This window comes from Eschrichtius robustus, chromosome 2 (assembly GCF_028021215.1).
Source record: "Eschrichtius robustus isolate mEscRob2 chromosome 2, mEscRob2.pri, whole genome shotgun sequence".
NCBI lineage: Eukaryota > Metazoa > Chordata > Mammalia > Artiodactyla > Eschrichtiidae > Eschrichtius > Eschrichtius robustus.
The window spans coordinates 5,301,240-5,325,470 of NC_090825.1; the positions used below are offsets into that span (position 1 = coordinate 5,301,240).

A 24,231-nucleotide genomic window follows, 5' to 3' on the forward strand; every position below is an offset into this window, starting at 1 on the left:
CTTCTATCTCTCGGTAGAGCTGTGTGACATTCTTCGTATAAATCTTGTGCATTTCTGCTAAGGTTATTTTTATTTTTATTTATTTTATTTTTTTAACATCTTTAGTGGAGTATAATTGCTTTACAATGGTGTGTTAGTTTCTGTGAATCAGCTATACGTGTACATATATCCCCATATCCCCTCCCTCTTGCGTTTCCCTCCCACCCTCCCTATCCCACCCCTCTAGGTGGTCACAAAGCACCGAGCTGATCTCCCTGTGCCATGCGGCTGCTTCCCACTAGCTATCTGTTTTACACTTGGTAGTGTATATATGTCCATGCCACTCTCTCACTTCGTCCCAGCTTAAGGTTATTTTTAGATATATGTGAATGAGAATATGTCCCCAAATACATTTTATAACCAGGATAAATCAAACCTATTGATGTTTGTATATTTGTCACATCCAGCCATGCTACTAAGATTATTTTATGAATTCCAGCCTTTTGTTGCTGTTATTCTTAGGTTCTCTAGCTTTACAGTCACACCATTCTCAATAAGTAGTTCTTATTTTGCAGTATTTGAAGCTGTTGCTATTGTCGTTTGCTGCTTATATTAGCAAGAAATTCAAAAGCAATATTAAATAATAGAGGTGATTGCTAGGATTCTTACATAATTTTAACAGGAATGCCTAATTTGAAATTATTATTTTGAGCACTCATTTTCTTGTGTAGTTATTGTTCTGTTTAAGCTTTAACCATTTGGATCTTGTCTTTGCTTTTTTTGTTAGTCTTCTTTTTATTGAGAATTTCAAATGCACTTCATACAGATCAGAAATGAAGGCAAGGGTTGGCCAGCAGGCGTAGAGGAGTTGGCAAACTAAGAACAGGCCCACTTGGACATTCTGATCTTGTAGGTTATTCATTAGATATTCTCAAAGTTTATCTTTTTCTGTTTTACTCTATGTTTTTTATGGTAATTTCCTCTGTATTGCCTAATTTGTTAATATTCACTTTGATCTTATTTTCACTGTTCTAATTTGGGGGAGATTTTTCCATTGTGTTCATAACTGCTGAGAAGGAGTGCTTCATTTCTTTTCTTCTGAGCATGTGTATTTTTGGCTTTTATTAAGGCTCTATGTTTCTGCTAAGTAACATTGACCACATTTCCTTAAGTTTAACCAAGTTCCTATAATTATGATCCTGAATAGTCCCAGCTATACTTCTTAGATTTGCTTTGATCCAAATATTTTTAGGAAACTAGTTTTTTGTTTGAAATGGTGCTTTTTACTTTTCAACCATTTGGGGGGATTTTATTTAAACCTTTTTTGTTCTTTTCACATGTGTGGGTATAATAGAGACCATTTTCTGTGAGATTTCTCCTTTGTGGATTTTGAGTTTTCCTTTGCAGCCTCAAACCTTTTTTATAAAATAACACCATTTTTAAAGTTGGTGCTGTTTGTTCTATAGTTAATTCAAACATATTAGTTATATTGTTAAAATTCCCTTTTTTTTTTTTTAGCACCTTAGGAATGATTTTATGTTTTTAGGAGTTCACTTAGAAGCTCCCAGTTAAATACAATGAGCTGAACATATGCTTTGACTTCCTCCTCCCCATCCTGACCCCATTACAATCGCTGTGAAGGGATTTAAGGGTTAAGGAGGGATGGCCCCATAAGGAGAATGAGAGCGGGTCACGGCAGCGTATCCACAGCACGTGTGGGAGTGGAGACAGGTAAAGCTGGGCAGAGGTGATGTGAGGACGCACGGAGCCCGCAGTGTGCCTGCCGAGATGGTCCTTCCTAGACGCCAGGGCGGGAGGGTGGGAGGGAAACGTGCACCTTAATATAAGGGCCAACTGCACAGAGCAGGCGACAGTGCCCCCTTCCCCACCCCATTCCTGCTCCCCACAAACAGCACGCAAAGCCCAGAAGTCAGCTGTATACTCATTCCCAGGGAAAAGCGTGGTGGGAGCAGGGGTGGGAGGCCTGCCATGAATAAAAATTAGCTCTCTGGGGAGAGCCCGAGCAACTAGATGTTGGCATCCCAGGACAAAATGTGTCCACGTTTTGGTCTTTAGGGACCCTCCAGTGTAGCGTGGTAGTTGGTCACCTTCTGCCTGGGGCTGCCCGGGAGCCTGAGGAGGCGTTGTCCCCTTCGCGATAAGCTCCTACTCTGCTTTTCTGGTGCTTTTTAAAAATGTGAACTGATGACCAAGAATCACCGGATACTTAGAGAAGTCTCTGTCGTGAAAATTAAAACAGCTGCCTCTGGAGAAAACATCATTCCAGGAGCAAAAAGGAAATGTTTTTAAAAAATTGTAACATCTGGGCGATTCGGCATCCATAGATGAGTGGACAGCTGTGGGACTTCGTGCGCTGGAATACGAACCAGCGACGTGAAGGGGTGGCCTGCTGACAGAGGTTTACAGACCACACCTGATAGAGATTTTGTATCCAAATATGTCAAGACCTCTCAAACTTCAGTAATAGATATTTTAAATATATTTTAATGGGCAGAAGATTTGAACAGACACTCATCAAAGAATACATTCGAATGGCAAGTAAGCGCATGCAAAGGTGCTTCCATCTTGAGTCACTAGGGAAACACCCATCAAACCACAACGGGATACCACTGCCCATCTCTTTGAATATCTAAAATTAAAAAGAATGACCAACCACGGTTTGGCAAGGATGTGGAGACCCTGGAACCCTCACATACTGCTAGAGGAAATGGGGAATGATCTAACCACTTTGGAAAACACTTTAACAGTTTCTTAAAAACTTAAACATACATTTAATATATGACCCAAACATTTCACTCCTATGTATTTACCCAAGAGAAATAAAAGCACATATCTATACAAAAACTTTTACACGAATGTTCATAGCAGTTTTATTTATAATAGCCAAAAACTGGAAACAATCCAGTTGTCCACCAAGGGGGGAATGACTTAAATATATTGTTGTGTATCCGTGCAATGGAATACTACCCTGCATAAAAAGGAATAAACTATGGATCTCAGCAACAACATGAATGTGTCTCAAAATCATTATGCTGGCTGAAAGAAGCCAGATAAAAAAAGAGTGCCTGCTGCATTGTGTGGAGATAAGCATTTACCTGGGAATGAGGGCAAGGGGCAGGGGTCTTACGAAAGGGCATGAGGAAACCTTTGGGGTTGATGTTTGTTATCTTGGTTATGTGAAGCTGTGTGCATCAAATTATACACTTTAAATATATGCAGTTCATTGTCCCTCACATCTCGAGCTTTTTTTTAAAAAAATCATGTTATTACACTTGCAAAACAATAGGATGCTATGAAAACGAAATTATCTGAGAACAATGAATCTAGGAACTCAGAAAACGAGAATTTGATAGAAGAGGTAGAAGGCAAAATCAAGGCTGTCCTAGAAAATATAACAAAAGACCCAGAACAAGGAAACACAGCACCATGTAGACGGTCCCACATTTGACTCATGGGCATAACAGGAAAGCCTTCTCCGCAATTCTTCCCTAACTGGGATGATGTCAAGAACCTCTGTCCACATAAGCTGATCTGAGGATGGCTTCAAGGTGACCTGTGAAACAAGGCGGACTCAGACTAGACCGGAAGCCCTGGGTGGCCTTCAGGTGAAGAAAGGAAGCAAGTGGCAGAACAATCACTGGAGAATGATACAGTGTTTGTGAGTTGAGAGGGAAACAAAACACTGTATCTGTGGAGAATGTGTGTGCACATGTAGTAAAAGTATAAAAACAGGGATTGGATACACAGAAGTCCTTGATCGTGGTTGTCTTTGAAGAGGGTGTTTCAGCAAAAATAGAAATGAAGTCTTCCCTCCCCTGAGAGCAAGGAAAACAAAGGGGCAGCGAACAGGCTAGAGAAGAAACATAACCTAGCCTGAAAGAGTTAATCACGCCTTGGTTTACTTTAACTGTCACTAATTTGGAGTAACTAGATTTGTACTTTACAAAGCTAACCTCACTCCCTGACACTATGTAATTTACACTGGGTACCTATCACCCCTAACTCTGTGTGAGTTACATCCCGGGGCGCTTACATTCTATACGCCCCTTGCAACAAATCACCCCCTATAGTCTTTGCATTTCAGAAACAAGGTCAGCGGGTCGATAAACCAGAGGCAAAGGGATGCAATTACCAGACTGCCGGACCCCAATTACGGGGCGGCCTGACGCCAGCTATGACTGTTTTGAAATAATGCAAAGGAAAGGAAGAATGCAAGACCTTCACTGCTTTGATCCTTATCACATACACCGGACTGCGAGCCCCACATATAAAATCTTCCCTGATTCCCGAGGAGAGCACAGCTCCGGAGGCGCTAGCCTGCTGTGTCTTCCCTTCTGCCTGGCAGAAAAATAAAGCCATCTCTCTCTCCCTCCAAAATCCCTGCTCCGTCTTTCTGTTCGGCCTCGGTGCACAGGGAAGCCAACATTTCGGCAGCAAGGAGAGGAGCCTGGAATTGAGGAGGGGAATCTGGGCTACTTCAGGCTTCCAGTCGTGTTTGTTTTAAAGATCTAAAGCAAATATATCAAATCTATGTTTCAAATATTAATATTTATGCTGGGGGGCTATGTTATACTTTGCAGTTCTATGTGTTTTTATTTTTTAATTAAAAAAAGAAAAGAATATGGAAGTGGACAGTGGAGTCTGGATGGTGAGGAAAGTGAAGCCAGGATGCTGTTCCTGTTCTTAGGGCAGAGGGTCTCACACCTTCCTTTGCTGTCGTTGTTGTTGTTGCGGAGATCAGAAGCAGCTCAAAGAGTTCATGAACACCGTTGAGATTTGATGACAGTTCCCACACACGGAATGAGGAAGTTTAACAGACGACAGATACTGTATCCCCGTATCCCAAAAGAAAAATGCACGGTGAGGTTACTCAGTACATTTCTGGAGAAACCTGTGGTCCACCGTGGCCAGGCATGGAATTAGACAAGGGGGCTAAAAGGCACAATGCAGTTGTGTCCCCAGTAGATCTGGGGTCTAGTGTAGAAGGAAAATACAACGGGATGTTTGCATTATGGGAAATGAAAAGGACAGAGGGCCCTCAATCTGCCCAGAAGCTACAGTATGTTTACAATTTGGGGAAAACAGTCTGGGCAGAGGCCATACCTGTAGAGGCCAGAGGAGTGGAAGGCCAAGAGGCTTCTGGGACCAAATGTAGCCCAATGTTGGTGAAAATAAGTGAGAAAGGGGGAATAGGAGGGGCTAAGATAAAACAGGTGAGGCACATGTGAGGAAGACACCGTGTGGCAGGCAAAGGACAGAAAGTCCCGTCGTTCAGAGCCCGCAGAGATGTCTGAGGGGGGCTATGACATCAGACCTGGGGGCTCCAGAGGTTTCTCCGGCAGCCGTGAGCGTGGTGCAGAGGAGCGGGCAGGACAGGGAGACTGGTGAGGAGTCAGGAGAAGAGCAGGTGCGGACCTGCCCCAGGCAGGTGCTGGGGGAGGGGTGGGCATGATCAATACCGAGGAGTAGAACTTGAAAGACTGTATTTTTTTTTTTTTTTTTTTTGGCCTCACCGCACAGCCTGTGGGATCTTAGTTCCCCGACCAGGGATCGAACCCCGACCCCCTGTAGTGGAAGCACCGAGCCCTAACCACTGGACTGCCAGGGAAGTCCCATGAAAGGCTGTATTTTTCAATGAGCCAAAGATCTGAACTTCACTAAGGAAAATACACCTGTGGCAAATAAGCACATGAAAAGATGTTCAACATTTTTAGTCATTAGGAAAATGCAAGTTGATACCACAGACATACTACCACACATGTGATAGAATGGCTCAAATGAAAAGCCTGAACATACTAAGTGTCGGTGAGGATGTGAAGCAACTCAAAGTCTCACCGACCTGGCTGGTGGGAATGGAAAATAGCAAGACCGATTTGGCAAACCAGAAATTTCCTTCCTCTCTTTTTTCTCTCTTTCTCTCTCTCTCTCCCTCCCTGTCTTTTCTTCATTTCTTCCTTATTTTCTTCTTTTCATTCTTATGTTCTTTCTCTTTCTCTCCCTTCCTTATTTTCCTTTTTGTTTTTTTGAATTGTCAAATATTTAATGCTAATTAAAGACCCAATGGTCTTACATTTTTATCACTATTTGATCATGAACAGCAAACATTGTTGGTCTACAACATACCATCTATCTATATACAAAAACACTGTAACATATTCTTAGGCTCTTAATTCTGAGTTTCAAAGTTAAGCTGAATTTCTATTGAATTTAAGGAAATGTTAACTGTAAAAGTGATTGAACTTTTTAAATGTATTGCTTGTTCTTTGAAGACCATTGACAGTGTGAATTTAATAAGCACACCGCTGGAAGCTTTAGGAGTTACGTTCCTAATATTTATCTTGCCTGGACTTAAAATTACTGAAAGCTTTCCTTCATTGTCAAAGCTCAGAAGTATTTGTTCCACGGCATACTGAACTGGAAATGTGCCATTAGAGGATTTGGAAACGGTTTATCACATACGAAGTAAAGACCGTAATACCATAAGAGACTCCAGTTCAAGTTGGCAGGCAAAATATAATTTAGACTTAAAATGCTGTATTTAAAAAGAAAATAAATTTTCAATTTGGATAAATAAAAATAATTTCATTTTCAAAGGCTTGGCACCACAAAGGATGGCGTGCACAGTAAGGATCCTTACTTCACAGTGTCCTCTGCTCTTTCTAGAGACTTGAAGCTGGTCAAGTAGTGAATAAGAATGAACATTTTCCTCAGTAAGATTCATAAGTCATAACTTATTTACTTCCCCCCATTAAATACTGTTACATTTACTTCAGATCATTTAATAACTTTATTTATTTATTTTTGGCTGTGTTGGGTCTTCGTTTCTGTGCGAGGGCTTTCTCCAGTTGCGGCAAGCGGGAGCCACTCTTCATCGCAGTGCGCAGGCCTCTCACTGTCGCGGCCTCTCTTGTTGCGGAGCACAGGCTCCAGACGCGCAGGCTCAGTAGTTGTGGCTCACGGGCTTAGTTGCTCCGCGGCATGTGGGATCTTCCCAGACCAGGGCTCGAACCCGTGTCCCCTGCATTGGCAGGCAGATTCTTAACCACTGCGCCACCAGGGAAGCCCTACTTCAGATCATTTAAAAACTAGGTCTGTTCAAAGTGGAGGTTCTCCAAGTACAATGCAAATTTGTTTGACTGGAGAAAAGCAAACCTTATTAAGAATATAATCTTTATTGACAACATTTTAACCCTCTTTTTTAAAATTTAATTTAAAAAGCTAGTCCAAAAATGGCCTCTTCCTATAAAGATGCATCTCTTCCAAACCACAGTGAAAGAGATGTAAGTAATTTTCTATTTTATCTTCTACCACATGCCTTAGAATTCCTCGTGAAAGCACTCTCGGACACACCAGAAGAGCATTTGCAGGATGAGTTATGGGGATGACAGTGTATGAGGCTGTTGGACGTGTACGCAACAAAACCAGGAGGCTGATTGTTAACCCGTTAAAATTATTGAGACGTCAAATGGTTGGTTATATGCTAATTATTTACATAGAACATGGATTCACCAACATAAAAAATAAGTAACAGCTGCCAGGAGACTACTTCTTTTCATGTGCAGAGGGTTAAAACTCTTCTTCCCACTTTCTGCAGGCAAATCCTCTTCTGATAGACATCTTATGCCTTCCTATGATAGAAATCTCTGGCATTTTCCCAAGTGATTGTCTGAACAGCAGGCTAGCAGCCATCATAAACAGAGATGTCAACCTCAAGTGTGCCGTTCACCCAGGCTGATCAGTGCCCAGGAGGCTGGGTTCCAAGGATTAGATATGAGCACAGCGTGGCCTCCGCAGCTTACGTTTTATCCACCCCTGGACAGCACTGTCCCAGGGCCCGTCCATCAAGGTCCACCTGAAGACCTGGTAGGGAACCTGGGGCATAGTCAGGGCTCAAAACACACTTGTTAAATGAAACAATGACTCCCACACTGCTTCTCACTCAACAGGAAAACCAAGGTAGAAAAGCTCCATGCTTTAGGACGGGACAACCTGGGCTGAGGGTCTGGATCCTGAAATAAGTGTCCCGTAGGGAGTTGGTGGCTTTCACACAGACAGTCTGGACAAGTGTGCCTGTCGCTGCCTCTGGCTGGAGGTCATTCAAGTCTACTGCCAAACACAGCTGGCCTGTGTATTTTTAGACCTGTAATCGTCTTGGAATCCTGTATGCTTGGACACGAGTGAGTGGGTGCACATGATTGATGGCTCTTGGGGGTGTCCCCTGGAGACCCCTCTTGCACAGAAGCAACTTCCAGAAGCTAAAACCCCTCCCTGGGCCAGCTTGGGGCCCTCACGTCTTCCTCTTTGCTCTGTTATTGGATCTTGTTCTCAAAGCGCAGACTCAGCCTTGACTAGCATCACTAAGGATGAGATTTGGGCTATCCTTGTGCTATGATGAAGTCCAAGATTGCCAAATAAGTCGCAACTTAACAGCCTGTAGCTGCAGCGTGATTCAGGGGCCCCTGGTTCCTCCAGCCTTCTGCTATGCCCCTGGGGAGGACCCGCTGTCTTTGTTTTTCCCATCGGAACATGTGACCCCACCCCCACTGGGACCAACTCTTAGCTGAGATTCAACGTGGGACCCCGGCACTGTCCACCCATCCCAGGCAGGAGGCTGGTCTGCAGGGAAACTGCCCTGCTACTGCTGAGGCTGTAGCCTCTCCTCGGGGACCAGCGTCCCAGCCTCTCTCTAGCGGCCAGGGCAGTCTTCCCTCATCGTTCAGGTTCCTTGGGGAACCGGGTGCATCCAGGGGTCCAACCCACAGCTCTTCATTCAGCATGGAAAGGCACTGGCCGCCCTGCCCACGGACCTGCTGCCTTCTGAGCTGCCTCTCAGCATCTGCAGTCTCCTATGAGCCGCCTGCTTTCCCATACCTGGCCTCCCTCTGCCAAAATCACTCTGCTGTGGCAGCCCTGGGGCTGGAGCAGGGGCCCACGCCCTTTCCCACAGCTTGTCCGCCCCTCTCCCCTGGGGGGCAGTTTCAGAGAGCTCCTCTTTCCTCCCCTCACTGTGCCCAGGGCTGGAAGGGGCAGGCTTCCCATGCTGTCCTCGCTTGCCTAGCTGGGCTTTCTTTCTGCCCTTCAACTTTGTGGCTAAGCCTTGCTGTTGCACAAGGTGCAGGACAGAACGTGGGACTTGTTTAGCACGAAGGGGCTGAAGTCAAGGGATATTGCAGAAGTTGTTATCTTTTACAATTGCCAGCTGCCTTATTTGTTTTAACCCCAAGTGATTTTTCCCTCAGCCCCAAAAGACAGTCCCTTTCCTTCACTGACTCAGAATCCCTCCAGCAACCCCCAGGGCTCAGTGCCAAGCTTCTCCTCACTTGACCTGGCAGCAGTTGGCACTCTGCCTGGCAGGGACTTCTCTCTCTACCTTTTACCTGCTTCTCATCCAAACCACCTGAGTCCCAGTCTCCCCCCTCCCATGACTGTGCAAAGCCTCAGTCATCCGCTATCTGCTACCCACTCAGTCTGCTGCTATTTATGGGAAAACAATCCACTGGCTGTCTTGGCTAAATCTGAAATCCAACAAGGCAGAGAGCTTACTATACCTGCCCTCCTCAGAGGATGCTTCTCAAGGGCCAGGCTTCCTCCTGTGACTTCCATTTCTGCTGGATCCAGGAGGGAATGTCTGCCCCGGGTTCCACAGCACAGCAGTTTGAATCACTCTACCCACTGATTCCATTTCTAGAAACCTCTGTTTTATTGGGTAGGACCCTCTTGATATTACATCTCGGTGAGAAGAGAAATGCCAAAGGGGATGAATACCCAATGGGTCAGCTCATGGAGAAGCCATCTCCAGCAGGCTACCTCACCTTCCCCTGGTAAGCCCAGCATCAGGGACAGTGCCTGCAGATCAAGCCCACTTCTGATACATACTTTCAGCTCTAAAAAACTCATTCGAATCAAGCTTCCACAAAATTTAGAGTCGAATCCATAGTTTTATGTCAATACCATAATCACTATAGCTTTGTAATATAGTTTAAAATCAGGGAGCATGATACCTCCAACTTTGTTCTTTCTCAAGGCTTCTTTGGCTATTTGGGGTGCCATACAAATTTTAAGATTATTTGTCCAATTTCTGTGAAAATGCCATTGAAATTTTCATAAGGATTGCGTTTATTTGTAGATTGCTTTGGGTAGTATGGACATTTTAATATTGATTCTTCCAATCCATGAGCACAAAATATCTTTCCATTTATTTGCGTTCTTCCTCAATTTCTTTCACTGATATCTTGTAGTTTTCAATATACAGGTCTTTCATCTCCTTGGTTAAATTTCTTCCTAGGTTTTTTATTCTTTTTGATGCAATTGTAAATGGGATTATTTTCTAAATTTCTCTTTCTGATAGCTTGTTATTAGTGTATAGAAACACAACAGACTTTTGTGTATTGATTTTATATCCTGCAATTTTACTGAATTTGTTTATTAATTCTAACAGTTTTTTGATGGAGTCTTAGGGGTTTCCTATATTTATGTTATGTCATCTGCAAATAATGACAGTTTTACTTCTTCCTTTCCAATTTTGATTCCTTTTATTTCTTTTTCTTGCCTAATTGCTCTGGCTAGGACTTCCAATAGTATGTTAAATAAAAGTGGTGAGAGTAGGATTTCTTGTCTTGTTCCTGACCTTAGAGGAAAAGATTGTCACCACTGAGTATGATGTTAGCCGTAGGCTTGTCAAATATGGCTTTTATTATGTTGCGGCATGTTCCCTCTATACCTGCTTTGTCGAAAGTTTTTATCATAAAGGATGTTTACTTCTGTCAAATACTTTCTCTGCATCTATTGAAATGACTGTATGATTTTTATCCTTCATTTTGTTTAATGTGGTATATCACATTGACTGACTTGAAGATATTGAGCCATTTTTGCATCTCTGGAATAAACCCCAATTGTTCATGGTGTATGATCATTTTTTAAAAGATTTTTTTTTAATTAATTAATTTATTTATTTTTGGCTGCATTGGGCCTTCGTTGTTGCGCGCTGGCTTTTCTCTAGTTGCGGTGAGCGAGGGCTACTCTTTGTTGCGGTGCTCAGTCTTCTCATTGCAGTGGCTTCTCTTGTTGCAGAGCACGGGATCTAGGTGCGTGGGCTTCAGCAGTTGTGGCATGTGGGCTCAGTAGTTGCAGTGCACGGGCTTAGTTGCTCCGTGGAGTGTGGAATCTTCCCAGACCAGGGCTCGAACCCATGTCCCCTGCATTGGCAGGCGGATTCTTAACCACTGCACCACTAGGGAAGTCCATGTATGATCCTTTTAATGCATTGTTGAATTTGTTTTTTGAATATTTTGTTGAGAATTTTTCCATCTGTGTTTATCAGGGAAATTGGCCTGTAATTTTCTTTTTTTGTGGCATCTTTGCCTGGTTTTGGTATCAGAGTAATTCTGGCCCCATAAATGAGTTTGAAAGATTACTTTCCTTTTCTGTTTTTTTAAAGAGTTTAGGAAGGATCGGTATTAATTCTACTTCAAATGTTTGGTAGAATTCATCAGTGAGGTTGTCTGGTCCTGGACTTTTTTTTTTTTTTATAAATTTATTTATTTTATTTTTATTTATTTTTGGCTGCATAGGGTCTTCACTGCTGCGCACGGGCTTTCTCTAGTTGTGGCAGGTGGGGGCTACTCTGCGTTGTGGTGGGCGGGCTTCTCATTGCGGTGGCTTCTCTTGTTGCGGAGCACAGACTCTAGGCATGTGGGCTTCAGTAGTTGTGGCTCGTGGGCTCTAGAGCGCAGGCTCAGTAGTTGTGACGTATGGGCTTAGTTGCTCTGCAGCATGTTGGATTTTCCCAGACCAGTGCTCAAACCCGCATCCCCTGCACTGGTAGGTAGATTCTTAACCACTGCGCCACTAGGGAAGCCCTGGGCTTTTGTTTCTCGGGAGGCTTTGATTACTGATTCAATTTCTTTTATGTGTAATTATGACATATAGGACTGTAACACCCATCTTGTGAGATGCTCTCTCTGCTTTGAAGAAGCCAGCTGCCATGGTGGAGTCTGCCCCATGGAGAGGTCCACATGACAAGGAGCTAAAAATGGCCTCCAGATGACTCACAGCAAGACGCTGAAGCCCTCAGCCCTACAACCACAGGAACTGAAGGCTGTCAACAACCACACCAGCTTGGAAGCAGATTCTTTCCAATTAGAATCTCTGATGGGATCCCAACCCAGTTGACACCTTGACTGCAGCTTGGTGAGACCCTGTGCAGAGGACCCTGCTAAGCTGTGCCCCCGAGTCCCAACCCTCAGAAACTCTGCGGTCATAAACATGTGTTGTTTTACACCTTAAAGTTTGTGGTACAATTGTTATGCAGCAATAGATAACTAATACAATTATAAAGAGTATGATGGTTTGCTTTTTTTTTTTGAAAACCACAATGGACTGAGGATGGAAAACTTTTCAGAACAGCTAAGACAAATATACACATATCAGGACATCCTCTTAACCTCACAAAGAACCAGAACATTTTGTAAAACTGTCTTTTGTCTGTTTGTTCTAGCCCCAGCTCTAACATCAGGTTTGGTCAAAATGTCCTTCCTGCTTTAAGTCATTTCAAAACCAAACTTGTCAGAAGATAGTAAATGGAACTGCTAAGTCAGTAAAATAGTCTTTCTGAACTTCTAGGACCTTGTCCACAGAATGATGGAATCTAATTAACACTATCATTCAACTATGAACCAGTTTAAAAACTGCTGAAAGCAGACCACTTCCTCAGGTTTTTTTTTAATGACATTCTCCACTTTTCCCTGAAGAAAATGGGGCTGGAAAATCATATTTATATTGCCACTGACTAACGGAACTCAAAGGTAATATTTCAGAATGTTCACCTTCATTTATAAAAACCTCACCTTTGTCAAATACAATACGAATGGAATACTAGATTGTTACCTCATCAATTCCTGGGTCTCCTAAAGCAGTCAGTTTTTACATAAAATGAAGATATGTTTAAAGAAGCAATATAAAAATCCCTCAGCATTTAGTGGTCTATCTAGACATCTGTTGGCAAATGGACAGGTGTCTATCTATAGGGAAGAACAGGAAGGATTAAATACTATTCTCCTGCTTTCAGGAAGGATGATGGGACTCTCTATCCCACCAGAAATGAAACAAGATGGATTCAACAGGACTGGAGCCTGGAGAGCTGATGGGGTGCTGGGGAGGGCTGCCTTAGCATTAGGCAGAGGACTAGGGGTTTGCATTACCCATGCAGCTAGTCTCCCGGTGAGCATTTGTTCTGCTGCAAATGGAAAAGGGGAGGTGGTATCTCTTTTTTTTTTTTTTTTTTCCTAAATAACCCATTAACTTTAATTAATTAATTTATTTATTTTTGGCTGTGTTGGGTCTTCGTTTCTGTGCTAGGGCTTTCTCTAGTCGCAGCAAGCGGGGACCACTCTTCATCACGGTGCGCGGGCCTCTCACTATCGTGGCCTCTCTTGTTGCGGGGCACAGGCTCAGTAGTTGTGGCTCACGGGCCTAGTTGCTCCGCGGCATGTGGGATCTTCCCAGACCAGGGCTCAAACCCGTGTCCCCTGCATTAGCAGGCAGATTCTCAACCACTGCGCCACCAGGGAAGCCCAGGAGGTGGTATCTCTTGAAGACTGTATATATGAAGCCCTCTGGTCAAAGAGATCTGCCCTTTGCCAGGGTACCTCCCTAAGTTTGCATTTCCTCTAGGAAGATACTGGAAACCCAGCTGCTTTATATAGATTACACTGGAAGAGTGGGTTCTTCAGTATCTATGAATGAGTTGGTTGAGGAAGAAGGAATGAATGAGATTGTTAAAACTCTATATTTTGGAGGGAATATTTGGAAAAGTTTTATGTAGTACCCAGAGCGGAGTGAAAACCATGGGAAATGAAGGGCCGCTGGGCTAAAGACAAAGCCCAAGGATGTGAAAGACGTCTCACTTCCCGTCTTCCTTCACAGAGTGACGCCCATCAGAGCTTGGCCAGGATGAGGATGAGTAGCAACGAAGCTCAGAGTCGAGCCCCACAGTTTGGGTGCATTTGGGAAGAGTCTGGCCTGGATTCCTGGAAACACTGACTTAGACATTCCAGAGAACTGACAGTTCGTTATTCCCCAAAGCTTAAGGAGGAAAGCTCAAGCTGTGAGTAGGGGGCCTCTAGGAACCATGGTGCCCACACACGGACCATTGCCAGGACACACTGAGGATCTCAGACAGACAGCCACTGGGCTCTGTCACTCAGTCCCACCAAGAGAAGTTCCTTCTGTGGGGTGGCACGCTTCAGGACAGACAGCTCCAATTGTCAATGTCAAACTAGAGATAGAAAGAGCTCAAGCATCATGGTCAAGCTGGACACTGAAACTCCTGGCAGTTGCATTCCTGTTTCTAGATGTTTGCTGTCTGGGCTGTTGTCTGTGTATTAATCCCGTCTTCCCATCAAGGTGACGAGTGAGCCACCACTCTTTGCTCTTTGCGTCTCTCACTGTAGCTGACAGGGTGGTCCTTAAGAGATAATGTTAATGTCTTAATAAATATTGGCTCATGGAGAATTTGCTGGAGCAAGCACAGACACTAAATTTAAATTCTTCAGTTTGATAGAATTGAAAACAAGCCAATTCTCTCAATGAGGTGACAATTGCCTTTCTCTTTCTAAAAATCTAGCTTGCATGACCTAAAATACACAAGTGGGAGGCAGTATTGTAGAGCTATCTCAAGTTAATTAGTGTCTAGCTCTTTGCAAAGTATTCAACAGTCTAGATTGGTTGCTTCCGCACATCGCAACTCAGCGAGATTTGGTCTCAAAGGCTCCACGTGGCTGAGAAAACTCCATTCCCAGCTAGGATCCTCTGGAGAGGGCAGCAATTATTCCCCATTGTTTTAACATTGATTGTACTGTCTAATTTGAAAGCATGTAAAAAAGAAAATGTTACTTGGCATTAGTATCATTTCCCATCACTTTTGAAAGATGTGTTAAGGGAGTGTTTGGCCCAATCAGTCTAAAAAAGTATTTCTCCCATAATGACAAGCCAATTATTTCTGCTTTGAATTACAAATATCTCCCTTAGGCCCATAGGGAAAAAATGAGTGACAAGCATATGAAAAAATGCTTGATATCATATGTCAGTAGGGAATTGCAAATTAAAACAACGAGATACTACTGCACACCTATTCAAATGGCCAAAGTCCAAAACACTGACAAAACCAAATGCTGGTGAGGACGTGAAGCAAAAGGAACTCATCATTGCTGGAGGGGATGCAAAATGGTGCAGCCGCTTTGGAAGACAGTTCGGTGGTTTCTCACAAAACTGAACACACTCTTACTATACTATCCAGCAACTATGCTCCTAGATGATTGCCAACCTAGCTGAAATGAGTTGAAAATTTATGTCCACACAAAAACCTGAACATGAATGTTTATAACAGCTTTACTTACAATTGCCTAAACATGGAAGCAACCAAGATTTTTTTGAAAAATTTATTTATTTATTTATCTTTGGCTGCGTTGGGTCTCCGTTGCTGTGCACGGGCTTTCTCTAGTTGCAGCGAGCGGGAGCTACTCTTTGTTGTGGTCTCACTGCAGTGGCTTCTCTTGTTGCACAGCATGGGCTCTAGGTGTGTGGGCTTCAGTAGTTGTGGCATGTGGGCTCAGTAGTTGTGGCACACAGGCTTAGTTGCCCCGCAGCATGTGGGATCTTTCCGGACCAGGGCTTGAACCTGTGTCCCCTGCATTGGCAGGCGGATTCTTAACCACTGCGCCACCAGGGAAGTCCCCAAGATGTTTTTCAAAAGGTAAATGAATGAGGAAATTATGGTACATCCATGCAATGGAATATTATTCAGAGATAAAAAGCTCTCAAACTACAAAAAGACGTGGAGGAAACGTAAGTGCATATTGCTAAGTGAGGCCAATCTGAAAAGTCTACATACTGTATGATTCCAACTATATGATATTTTGAAGAAGGCAAACTATGGAGACAGTAAAAAGATCAGTGCTCACCAGGGGAGCATTGAGTAGGCAGAGCACAGAGGATTTTTAGGGCCGTCGAACTATTCTGTATGACACTATACTAACGGACACATGTCATTACGCATTTGTCCAAACCCATGGAATGTACAACATCAAGTGAACCCTAATGTAAACTATGGACTTTAGTTAATAATAATGTATTATTTTTATTATAATTATTTATTTTAATTCATCATTTAAATAATAATTTAATTGTTAAATGTAAATGCTATTTAGGTTTTACTTTATTTAAATTCCATTTTTAATATCATTAATTGTAACAAACGCACCACACTAATGCAGGATGTTAATAATAGGGGAAACTGTGTGTGGAGAGAGGGAAGGATACAGAAACTCCATTTTCCGCTCCATTTTTTTCTGTAAACAGAAAACTGCTCTAAAAAAGTAAAGTCAATTAATTAAAGAAACAATAGCTAAGTGGAAAGAGAGGGCATTTTGCGCATTCGGACAGACCGTTCAGACGTGTGATGTGTGACGCCCTGGGGCGGAGCCCGCGGTAGGTAAGAGAGGCTGCCCGCACCCTGAGCTTCTGATGCTCTGGTTCTCCCAGGGCTGAGCTCCACTGCCCGCTGCTGAAGGTGCCCGGGGAAAATGGACAGGTGACTCATGAGCTGCTTCGCAGAGCTTTCTGCTGGATGAATTTCTCAAAGGCAGGTGCCTAACTCCAGCCAGGGAGTGCCTTCTCCAGAGCTGGACACATGTGCCCCGATCTGCACAGCTAATCCCCTTCCCAAGCTGGGCTCAGGGGAGGGAGGGCTGGTGGGGATGGCCAGGGCTGGGCAAGTTATAAAAATGTGCCCTTCCTCAAGACACTTCACGTCTACCTGTCAGAACATTGTCACAATGTTCTGATTATTTATTTATTTATTATAATTTATATACCAATAATAGTCACTTATTTTTTTAAGTGTAGTCTATCTACTCAACACATTTTTTATTTACTTATTTAGTTGTCTATTTAGCCATTCTGTGGGCATGCGGCATCTTAGTTCCCTGACCAGGGATGGAACCTGCACCCTCTGCAGTGGAAGTGCGAAGTCTTAACCACTGGACCGCCAGTCTTGTTCTTATTTTAGAACAAGACACTTGCATCTGCTAGAAAACTGTCAAGATAAATACAAACCTGCACTGTCCACACCTCTGACGGCACCTCCTAGATGTGGTGCCCCCCTCCGCACTCCCCAACCACCCGACAGCTCCTGGAATATCCATCCTGGTGGCTGGTCCCCTCTGTCCCCCAGGAGGCATCCTCTTCCACACTCACTCGCCCCTGCTTAGGGGCCAGGAGACCTCACAGATGGTGTTCAGAATCCCTTCGTGCAGCTTCCTCAGGAGTCCTTTGTTTCTTAGGTTAATAGCACAAAAATGGGCTACTGTTCCACATTTCTATTTATTTCCATCAGTTAATTGGACCTGGCTCTGCCTGAATAAGAAGGTTTTCTCTCTTGGGCTCCTTGAGAAGAGAAGCCTGGGGTGCCATCCTAAATCTTCAGGGCACAGACTCCCCGTATATCACCTTCCCAGTACTGAGTGCAGCGTGCGTCCTGAGAATGTCCAGTGCCCATAATTTACAGCTTTTTTTTCTATTATAAGTAGCAATTTAATTCAGGACAAGAGATGTTATTCAAAGACATATAAATAATAGTCTCTACTAAGAATGTTCATTGTGTTGAGAATAAAGCACTGGGAGATGCAAGATTGGCAAGTGAATGCCAAGGCTGGTGGGGCTCGGGGACAATTTTCCCTCTTGAATAAATGGAAAGGAGCATACTGCTGCTTTCATTTTTTTTTAAGAAGTTGAATATTTTATTATTAAACCGTTTCTTGTTTTCCTGCAGGGCTGTTGCTTCACTGTATAAAAATAGCACCAGCAAACACAGTATATTGCAAAATTAAGATAGTAAGGCTCTTCATTGGACACTATGCAACTAACAAACTTTTCTCCACTGCCATTTATTTCCAGTGGGAATATCATTGAGTATTTTGACCCAAATCCAGGGATGGCTGTAAGCAAGTTACAATGTTATATAAGGTTAAGATAACAATCTTATCCTTGAATTACATAATTTTTATAACTAGTTTTACCACAGATAATTTCAGGAATTCTGAATGTTATAACTGGAGACTAGCCTAAAAATCATAGGGTGTTGTGAAAAAGATGCATAGGGTTTATCTGACGTCATTAGGAAGTTAAGGGGTATTTTCTTCAGGCAACATTGTTGCAAGTAGTTTCTTTTGCTAAAAGTTGCTTTTAAAAAATCTATCCACTACTAATTTAAGACAACTATGCTAGATTAAGTTGTTTCAAACTACTTTATTTAGGGGTTCCATTTTCACTCCTCAATAGATTTTATGTATTTTTCATATGCTTCTTCACTCATTAGTTCATCTAGTTCTGAAGGGTTACTCTGTGTCATCTTGATCAGCCAACCATCTTCATAACAAGATTTGTTGACAAGTCCTGGATTTTCTGCTAGAGCCTCGTTAATTTCAGTTACTTCTCCTGATAGAGGAGAATGGAGTTCATTAGCAGCTTTCACATTTTCCAAAGCACCAAATTCCTCTTGTTTGTTCAATTTTGTCCCAGCTTCAGGCAGCCTACAGTAAACAACATCTCCCAAAGCTTCCTGTGCAAAATTGCTGATTCCCACTGTTCCAGCACCGTTTTCTGTTGTTACCCATTCATGTTTGTCAGTGAATTTACTCACCGACAGCAGAGCAGGGCTGGCGCGCAGCGCCCCGACGGCGCCCGCCCGCAGTCCCCAGGGCCACTGCGGGCAGGACACGTTGGGCACAGAGATGGCGCGCAGGCTGCAGACCACGGCTGCCACACTCCGCGCCGCTCGCAGCTCCATGTTCGCAGGGGTCACTACTTTCATTTTTATTAGAAAATATGCCTTATAATAGCTCCCAAGTTTTCTCTTTCAAACTGTCAACTGAAAAAAATGCACAACCTAAAAGTTGAAAGTTGTTTTATCCGGTGGACAAAAATGAGGACTTAAGCCGGGTACAAAGAATCTCAGATCACTCTGAAGAGACAAGGTGGGGAGCCAGGTTATATAGGAGTTTTTGCAACAAAGACTGGGTAGTGGGAATGTCAAAAGATTATTGTTAATTAAAGAAAACCAGACATCTCAAGTTAAGGAATTTGGTGCTTTTCTCTGTATGGGAAGTTGCAAGAGTCTGGACTCACTGAAATCATTCCTTCGATAAGCACCTCAGCTGTCTGGGGCCAGTATCCTGTGCTTTCTCATCCTGAGTCTCCTCAGGGTGCATCTTTGTGGGGTAGCTGCAGTGACTGAGGGCTTGATGGCGGGCATCCTGTTTCTATCCTGAGTTCCCTCAGGGCTCACCATCAGGAGACTGTAATGTGATGGCTTAATGGCTGCTACATCCTTTGTTTACTGATATGGCAGGCAGCATTTTTAGTTCACATAATAGAGAACACCCATCCTACCCTGCAGAGAGGACAGATTCAATGTCCACTCTCCTCCACTCGCCTCCCTCCCCTCTCAACATCCTCCTGACAAGCATTCATTCAGCTTTTGCCAAGTGGCAGGCAGAGCTCAGGCTCAGGTGATACAGAGATGAAAACAGGACAGTTCTCAACCTTGAGGCACTCATTACCTGATGAGTCAATAAAATAAAATTTTAACACAAGGTGGCAGGTATGTGATACAAATTATGTTCAAGACACGTGTAAGTGGAGGGGGAAATGTTTGATTCTGCAAAGACATCAGGTAACATTTCAGACTAGTCTTTGGCAGAAACAATTCTCATTGTTATCAACCATTTAATTCTCTTCCTGTGCAACCAGGAGGATGATATTTACCAGCTCCATTTACACAAGTGGGGCCCTGAAACTAATTCCAGCCGGTGGGAGGTAGGCAGATATGACAGATGATACTTCTAGGCTGGCCCATAAAATACCTTGCACACCTGATCCTTTCTCCTCTTCTCCTGTAGCAAATCTAGAGCCACAAGTTAGAAATGGCAGCATCTCAAGACAGAGGAGCCAGGATTGCTGAGTCACTGCCTGAGGGAGGTGCCCCAAATGGAAAATCTGCATTGGATATCAAGTGCATGAGAAATTTTGCTTTGTTGAGCCACTGAAATTTGGGTGTTGTTTACAACAACTAGCGTAATTTATTTAACACCATGGAAATTGCTGTTTTGCAGTGGGCTGTTTGGGTGACAAAAAATAGGTGGCTATTTTCTTAGCAGTTGGGCAAGAGAGGGTGAAGAAACAGCATGCTGGGTGACTGGACATCTACGTGATGTAGTGACAAATCATTCGACCAAAGGGTCACCTGCAGAGACTTGGAAGGCAGACCCCATCACGATAGGGGGTGTACTGGAAAATGGAATGTTAGAAACGTGTTTTAATTGGACTTGGCTCTGTTTGGGAAGGCAATTCAAGGAAGAGATGAGCTCAGGAAATAGTTGGCTGTTTTTAAGCAGAAAATGAAAGGTAATAGAGAGTCCAGAAATTCAGGAACTTGTAAGGCTGCAAAAGGTAACTGTTTCTAGTCCCCAAACAGTAAAATATGGGAATAAAATGCAATTGAGCTGACTTTTCAGTTTTGGTGAACTTTCTGAGTGAAATAACATGACTCGGGACAAAGGTGTGAGTGAGCGGGTAGACTGCCCCCCCAAGCCCAACGGCCTCCAAGAGGCTGCCTCTTTGTTGAGAGAGAGTCACAGGAGTGAGGAGGCCAGAAAACAAAGGAGATTCCAGAACAGTGCTTAGAAGAAGTCTTTGGGTGCAGTTATAGGTACCTGAGAGTGACTGGAGGCAAATACATCAGCAGTCACTAAGTTTTTGAGATGATTGCTTTGCCAAGAATACCACGAGGCAGTGAAGTAAACAGGGAAAAGGGGTCTGTCTTTAGGTAAAAAGAAGGTTGAGAGATGGTCAAGATTCAGTGTTCTGGACACCTAGGATCTGATCCTGTCAAACTGGAAGATAGATACACAAGCCTTGACCTTTTCAGAAGGTAATTGGGCTATGCATCACCACAAACTTAATTACATGGTGACTCCAATATTAGCTGTTCTTTCAGACATGGTACCTTTACTGGAAAATATGAACAGAGCTCCTGGCATTTGATATGCAGCTATTGATCTGACAAATGCTTTCATTTATTATTTTCCAACTTGCAGGTACCAGAAGAAGTTTGCTTTTACTTGGCAGGGCCAACAATATACCTTCACAATCTTGCCTCAGAGTTGTATTCACTTGTCTTCTCTGCCATAATCTAGTCTCTGGAGAACTTGATTATTTTGATATCCTTCAGAATATCACACTGACCCTGTATGTGCCTGGAATTATGTAGATTGGATTTGATCAAGAAATAACAAGTACCTTCAATGCTATCTCAGTCAACTCAGGCTGCCATAACAAAACACCACACTGGACAGTTTAAACATCAGAAATTTATTTTCTCACTTCTGCAAGCTACAAGTCCAAGATCAAGGGGCCAGCAGGGTTGGTTTCTGGCAAGATCTCTTTTTCTGGTTTGCAGATGGCTGCCTTTTGCTTGTATCCTCACCCAGCCTCTCCTTTGTGCACAGAGAGAGAGAGTGAGCCCTAATGTCTCTTCCTTTTATAAGGACACCAGTCATATAGGATTAGACCCAACCCTTACAACCTCATTTAACCTCAATGACCTCTTCAAAGACCTCATATCCAACTATAGTAATATTGGGGGTTAGGACTTCAATATATGAATCTGGGGGACATAATTCAGTGTATAGCAGATGTCATGTAAGAACCATGACAGTTAGAGCAGGTGAGATAAATACAAGGAAAATTCATGGGCCCATTAACTTGATAATGTCCGTAGGCCTCTATAGTCTATAGCCCATCAGGATACTTTTTGAAGGCTAAAGAAAAGTTGCTGCACACAACTTCTACATAAAACTAAAAATAGATTCCATACTTAGGGGCACTTTAGGATTTTGGAGGCAACACATACCACGTTTGTGTGTGCTATTCCAACCTATCTACAGAATAACCAGAAAGACCACCAGTTTTCAGTGAGGTTTCAGAGCAAGAGAAGATTCCGTAGCAGGTGCAGATTACAATCCAAACTGCCCTGCCACCTGAGCCTCAGGATAGAGCGGATGAGTGGTGTTCCCTGTGTGTGGCCTCTCTGGGGAGCCCCAACAAGAGGATCATGGGACAGAACCATACACTTTTGGAGCAAAGACCTCTCTTCTGCAGAGCAACAGACTTCTCTTTGAATAAAAACACCTGGCTTGATAATAGGCTTTGGAGACTATGGAACTTTGACCACAGGATCGGTGTCCTTGAGACCTGAATGCCTCATTCTGGACTAGGTGCTATCTAAGCCACCAAGTGTGGGTGGGTGCATGAGTATTTCATTACCACGTAGATGTTGTGTCTAAGTGCTTGGCCTCTGGCTGGTATAGAAGGCACAAGGAAGTTGCATAAGTATGTGGTTCAGACTTTGACCTCTGTCCCTGCTGAGTTGCCTCATTTTCCTCGTGGGAGATTTGTTATGTCTAGTTGACTGGGGAGAAGCCCTCATGCATGCTTTATAGTTGGTTCTACACAACGTGGAGAAACCCTTGATGTGGACGCCAGCCCAGCCAGGGGAGTCCCAGCCACAACTGCTCAGCTCTGATGTCCTAATACAAAAGCAGCCAGAGACAATATGGCCCCAATACACATGGCTATGTCCCAATAAAGCTATATTTATAAAGACAGGCAGCAGGCTGGAACTGGCCCACAGTCCATAATTCTTGACCCCCTATCCATGGGAGACAGACAGTGAAATGATTGATGAATAAGATGAGTCACTGGCCATCAAAGACTCTCCATAACCTCTCCGAGAATATTAAAAACCACTTTGAGATTTGACATATGCCTGAGGCATCCATTTGCTATGAATTATTTCTTACCTGCATTTAAAAGGAAATCTTAAATTTACTCTCATTTCTAAGAGGATTTAAAAATACTCTTAACGGACTTCTCTGGTGTTGCAGTGGTTAAGAATCTGCCTGCCAATGCAGGGGACACGGGTTTGAGCCCTGGTCCGGGAAGATCCCACATGCTGTGGAGCAACTAAGCCTGTGCAACACAACTACTGAGCCCGTGAGCCACAGCTACTGAAGCCCACGTGCAGCAACAAAGACCCAACACAGCCAAAAATAAATAAATAAATAATAAGATTTTAAAAGGAAATAGGTTTTCTTAAAAAAATAAATAAAAATACCCTTAAGACATATTTTATTATAAAATAACTTTATCTGTGACCCCCATAATAAATGCAGTAGTGATCATTCTTAAGGAGTAATTATTTGCTTTTCAAAGACATTGCTTTTGAATTTCTTTAAATATTTATATCCCTGCCTGAATTCACTGTGCTGGATCTGGCAGCTGTAATTTCCAATAGAGGGGGTAAGTAGGTAGGTGAACATTTTTAACCTGATGCATTATAGTTAATTTATTTCAAAATGGTGAAGGAGAGAACCAACGGAACAGCGGGGCTTCTCTGGGCCTTGAGCTGCTCGGTGTGTGTGCGTGTGTGTGTGCGTGTTCGAGGGCCCACTCTCTTTTCCTCCCTCTATCGACTGTGTAGCCACCACCGTCCTGGAGCTGGCCTTGGCCACTGCTGCAGGCCCTGCAGTGGGCAAGGACGTCAGAGGCCCTGGGGAGGGGTGCACCCCTGCCGTAGCATCTCCCCTCAAGGCCAGGTTGGAATCCCTTTCTCACATCTTGCCCTCCACTGGTGGAGGCCAGTGTGGTGTTACAGTAACAGCCAGGAGCTCTGCACAGACCCCCAGCCCCACGCCTCACCAGCTACGGGATTCCTCACATCCCTTACTGCTCTGCACCTCGGTTTCCTCGTCTGTAAAGTGGGAACGATAGTAGTTCCCTTGCAGAGTTGTTGTTATGATTAAATGAAACAGTATCTGAGCAGCCAAAACAGGGACACCCCGCAAGCAAGGTGGCTCTTGGCCCAGTTCAGGGTCTGCTTCTGATATTTATTAAGCCTTCTTCAGTGAACTTGACCTCTCCTCACTCACCTTCTTCAAAGTAACACTTGTCATTTGCACAGAGTGGTTCAGTGGGTTCTTCCATGGTTGTTTCTCATGTTCTCCCCCTAAGGGAAAAGTGACTGTAAGGGCTGTGCCACGCACTTCTGTGTTTTCACCAGTAACACGCACAGAACAGCTGTCAGTTTCATATTCAATATTGGTAATAAATATTGAT

The 24,231-nt window shown here is 43.6% G+C and overlaps 1 protein-coding gene across 1 annotated transcript; it reads right to left on the minus strand.

The window, feature by feature from the left end:
- Positions 1-18,322: 18,322 nt before the first annotated feature.
- LOC137755645 (glycine cleavage system H protein, mitochondrial-like) lies at positions 18,323-18,844 on the minus strand. Its single transcript, XM_068531873.1, has one exon. It carries the CDS (start codon positions 18,842-18,844, stop codon positions 18,323-18,325), a length of 522 nt encoding a protein of 173 aa, XP_068387974.1.
- Between the last annotated feature and the right edge of the window lie 5,387 nt (positions 18,845-24,231).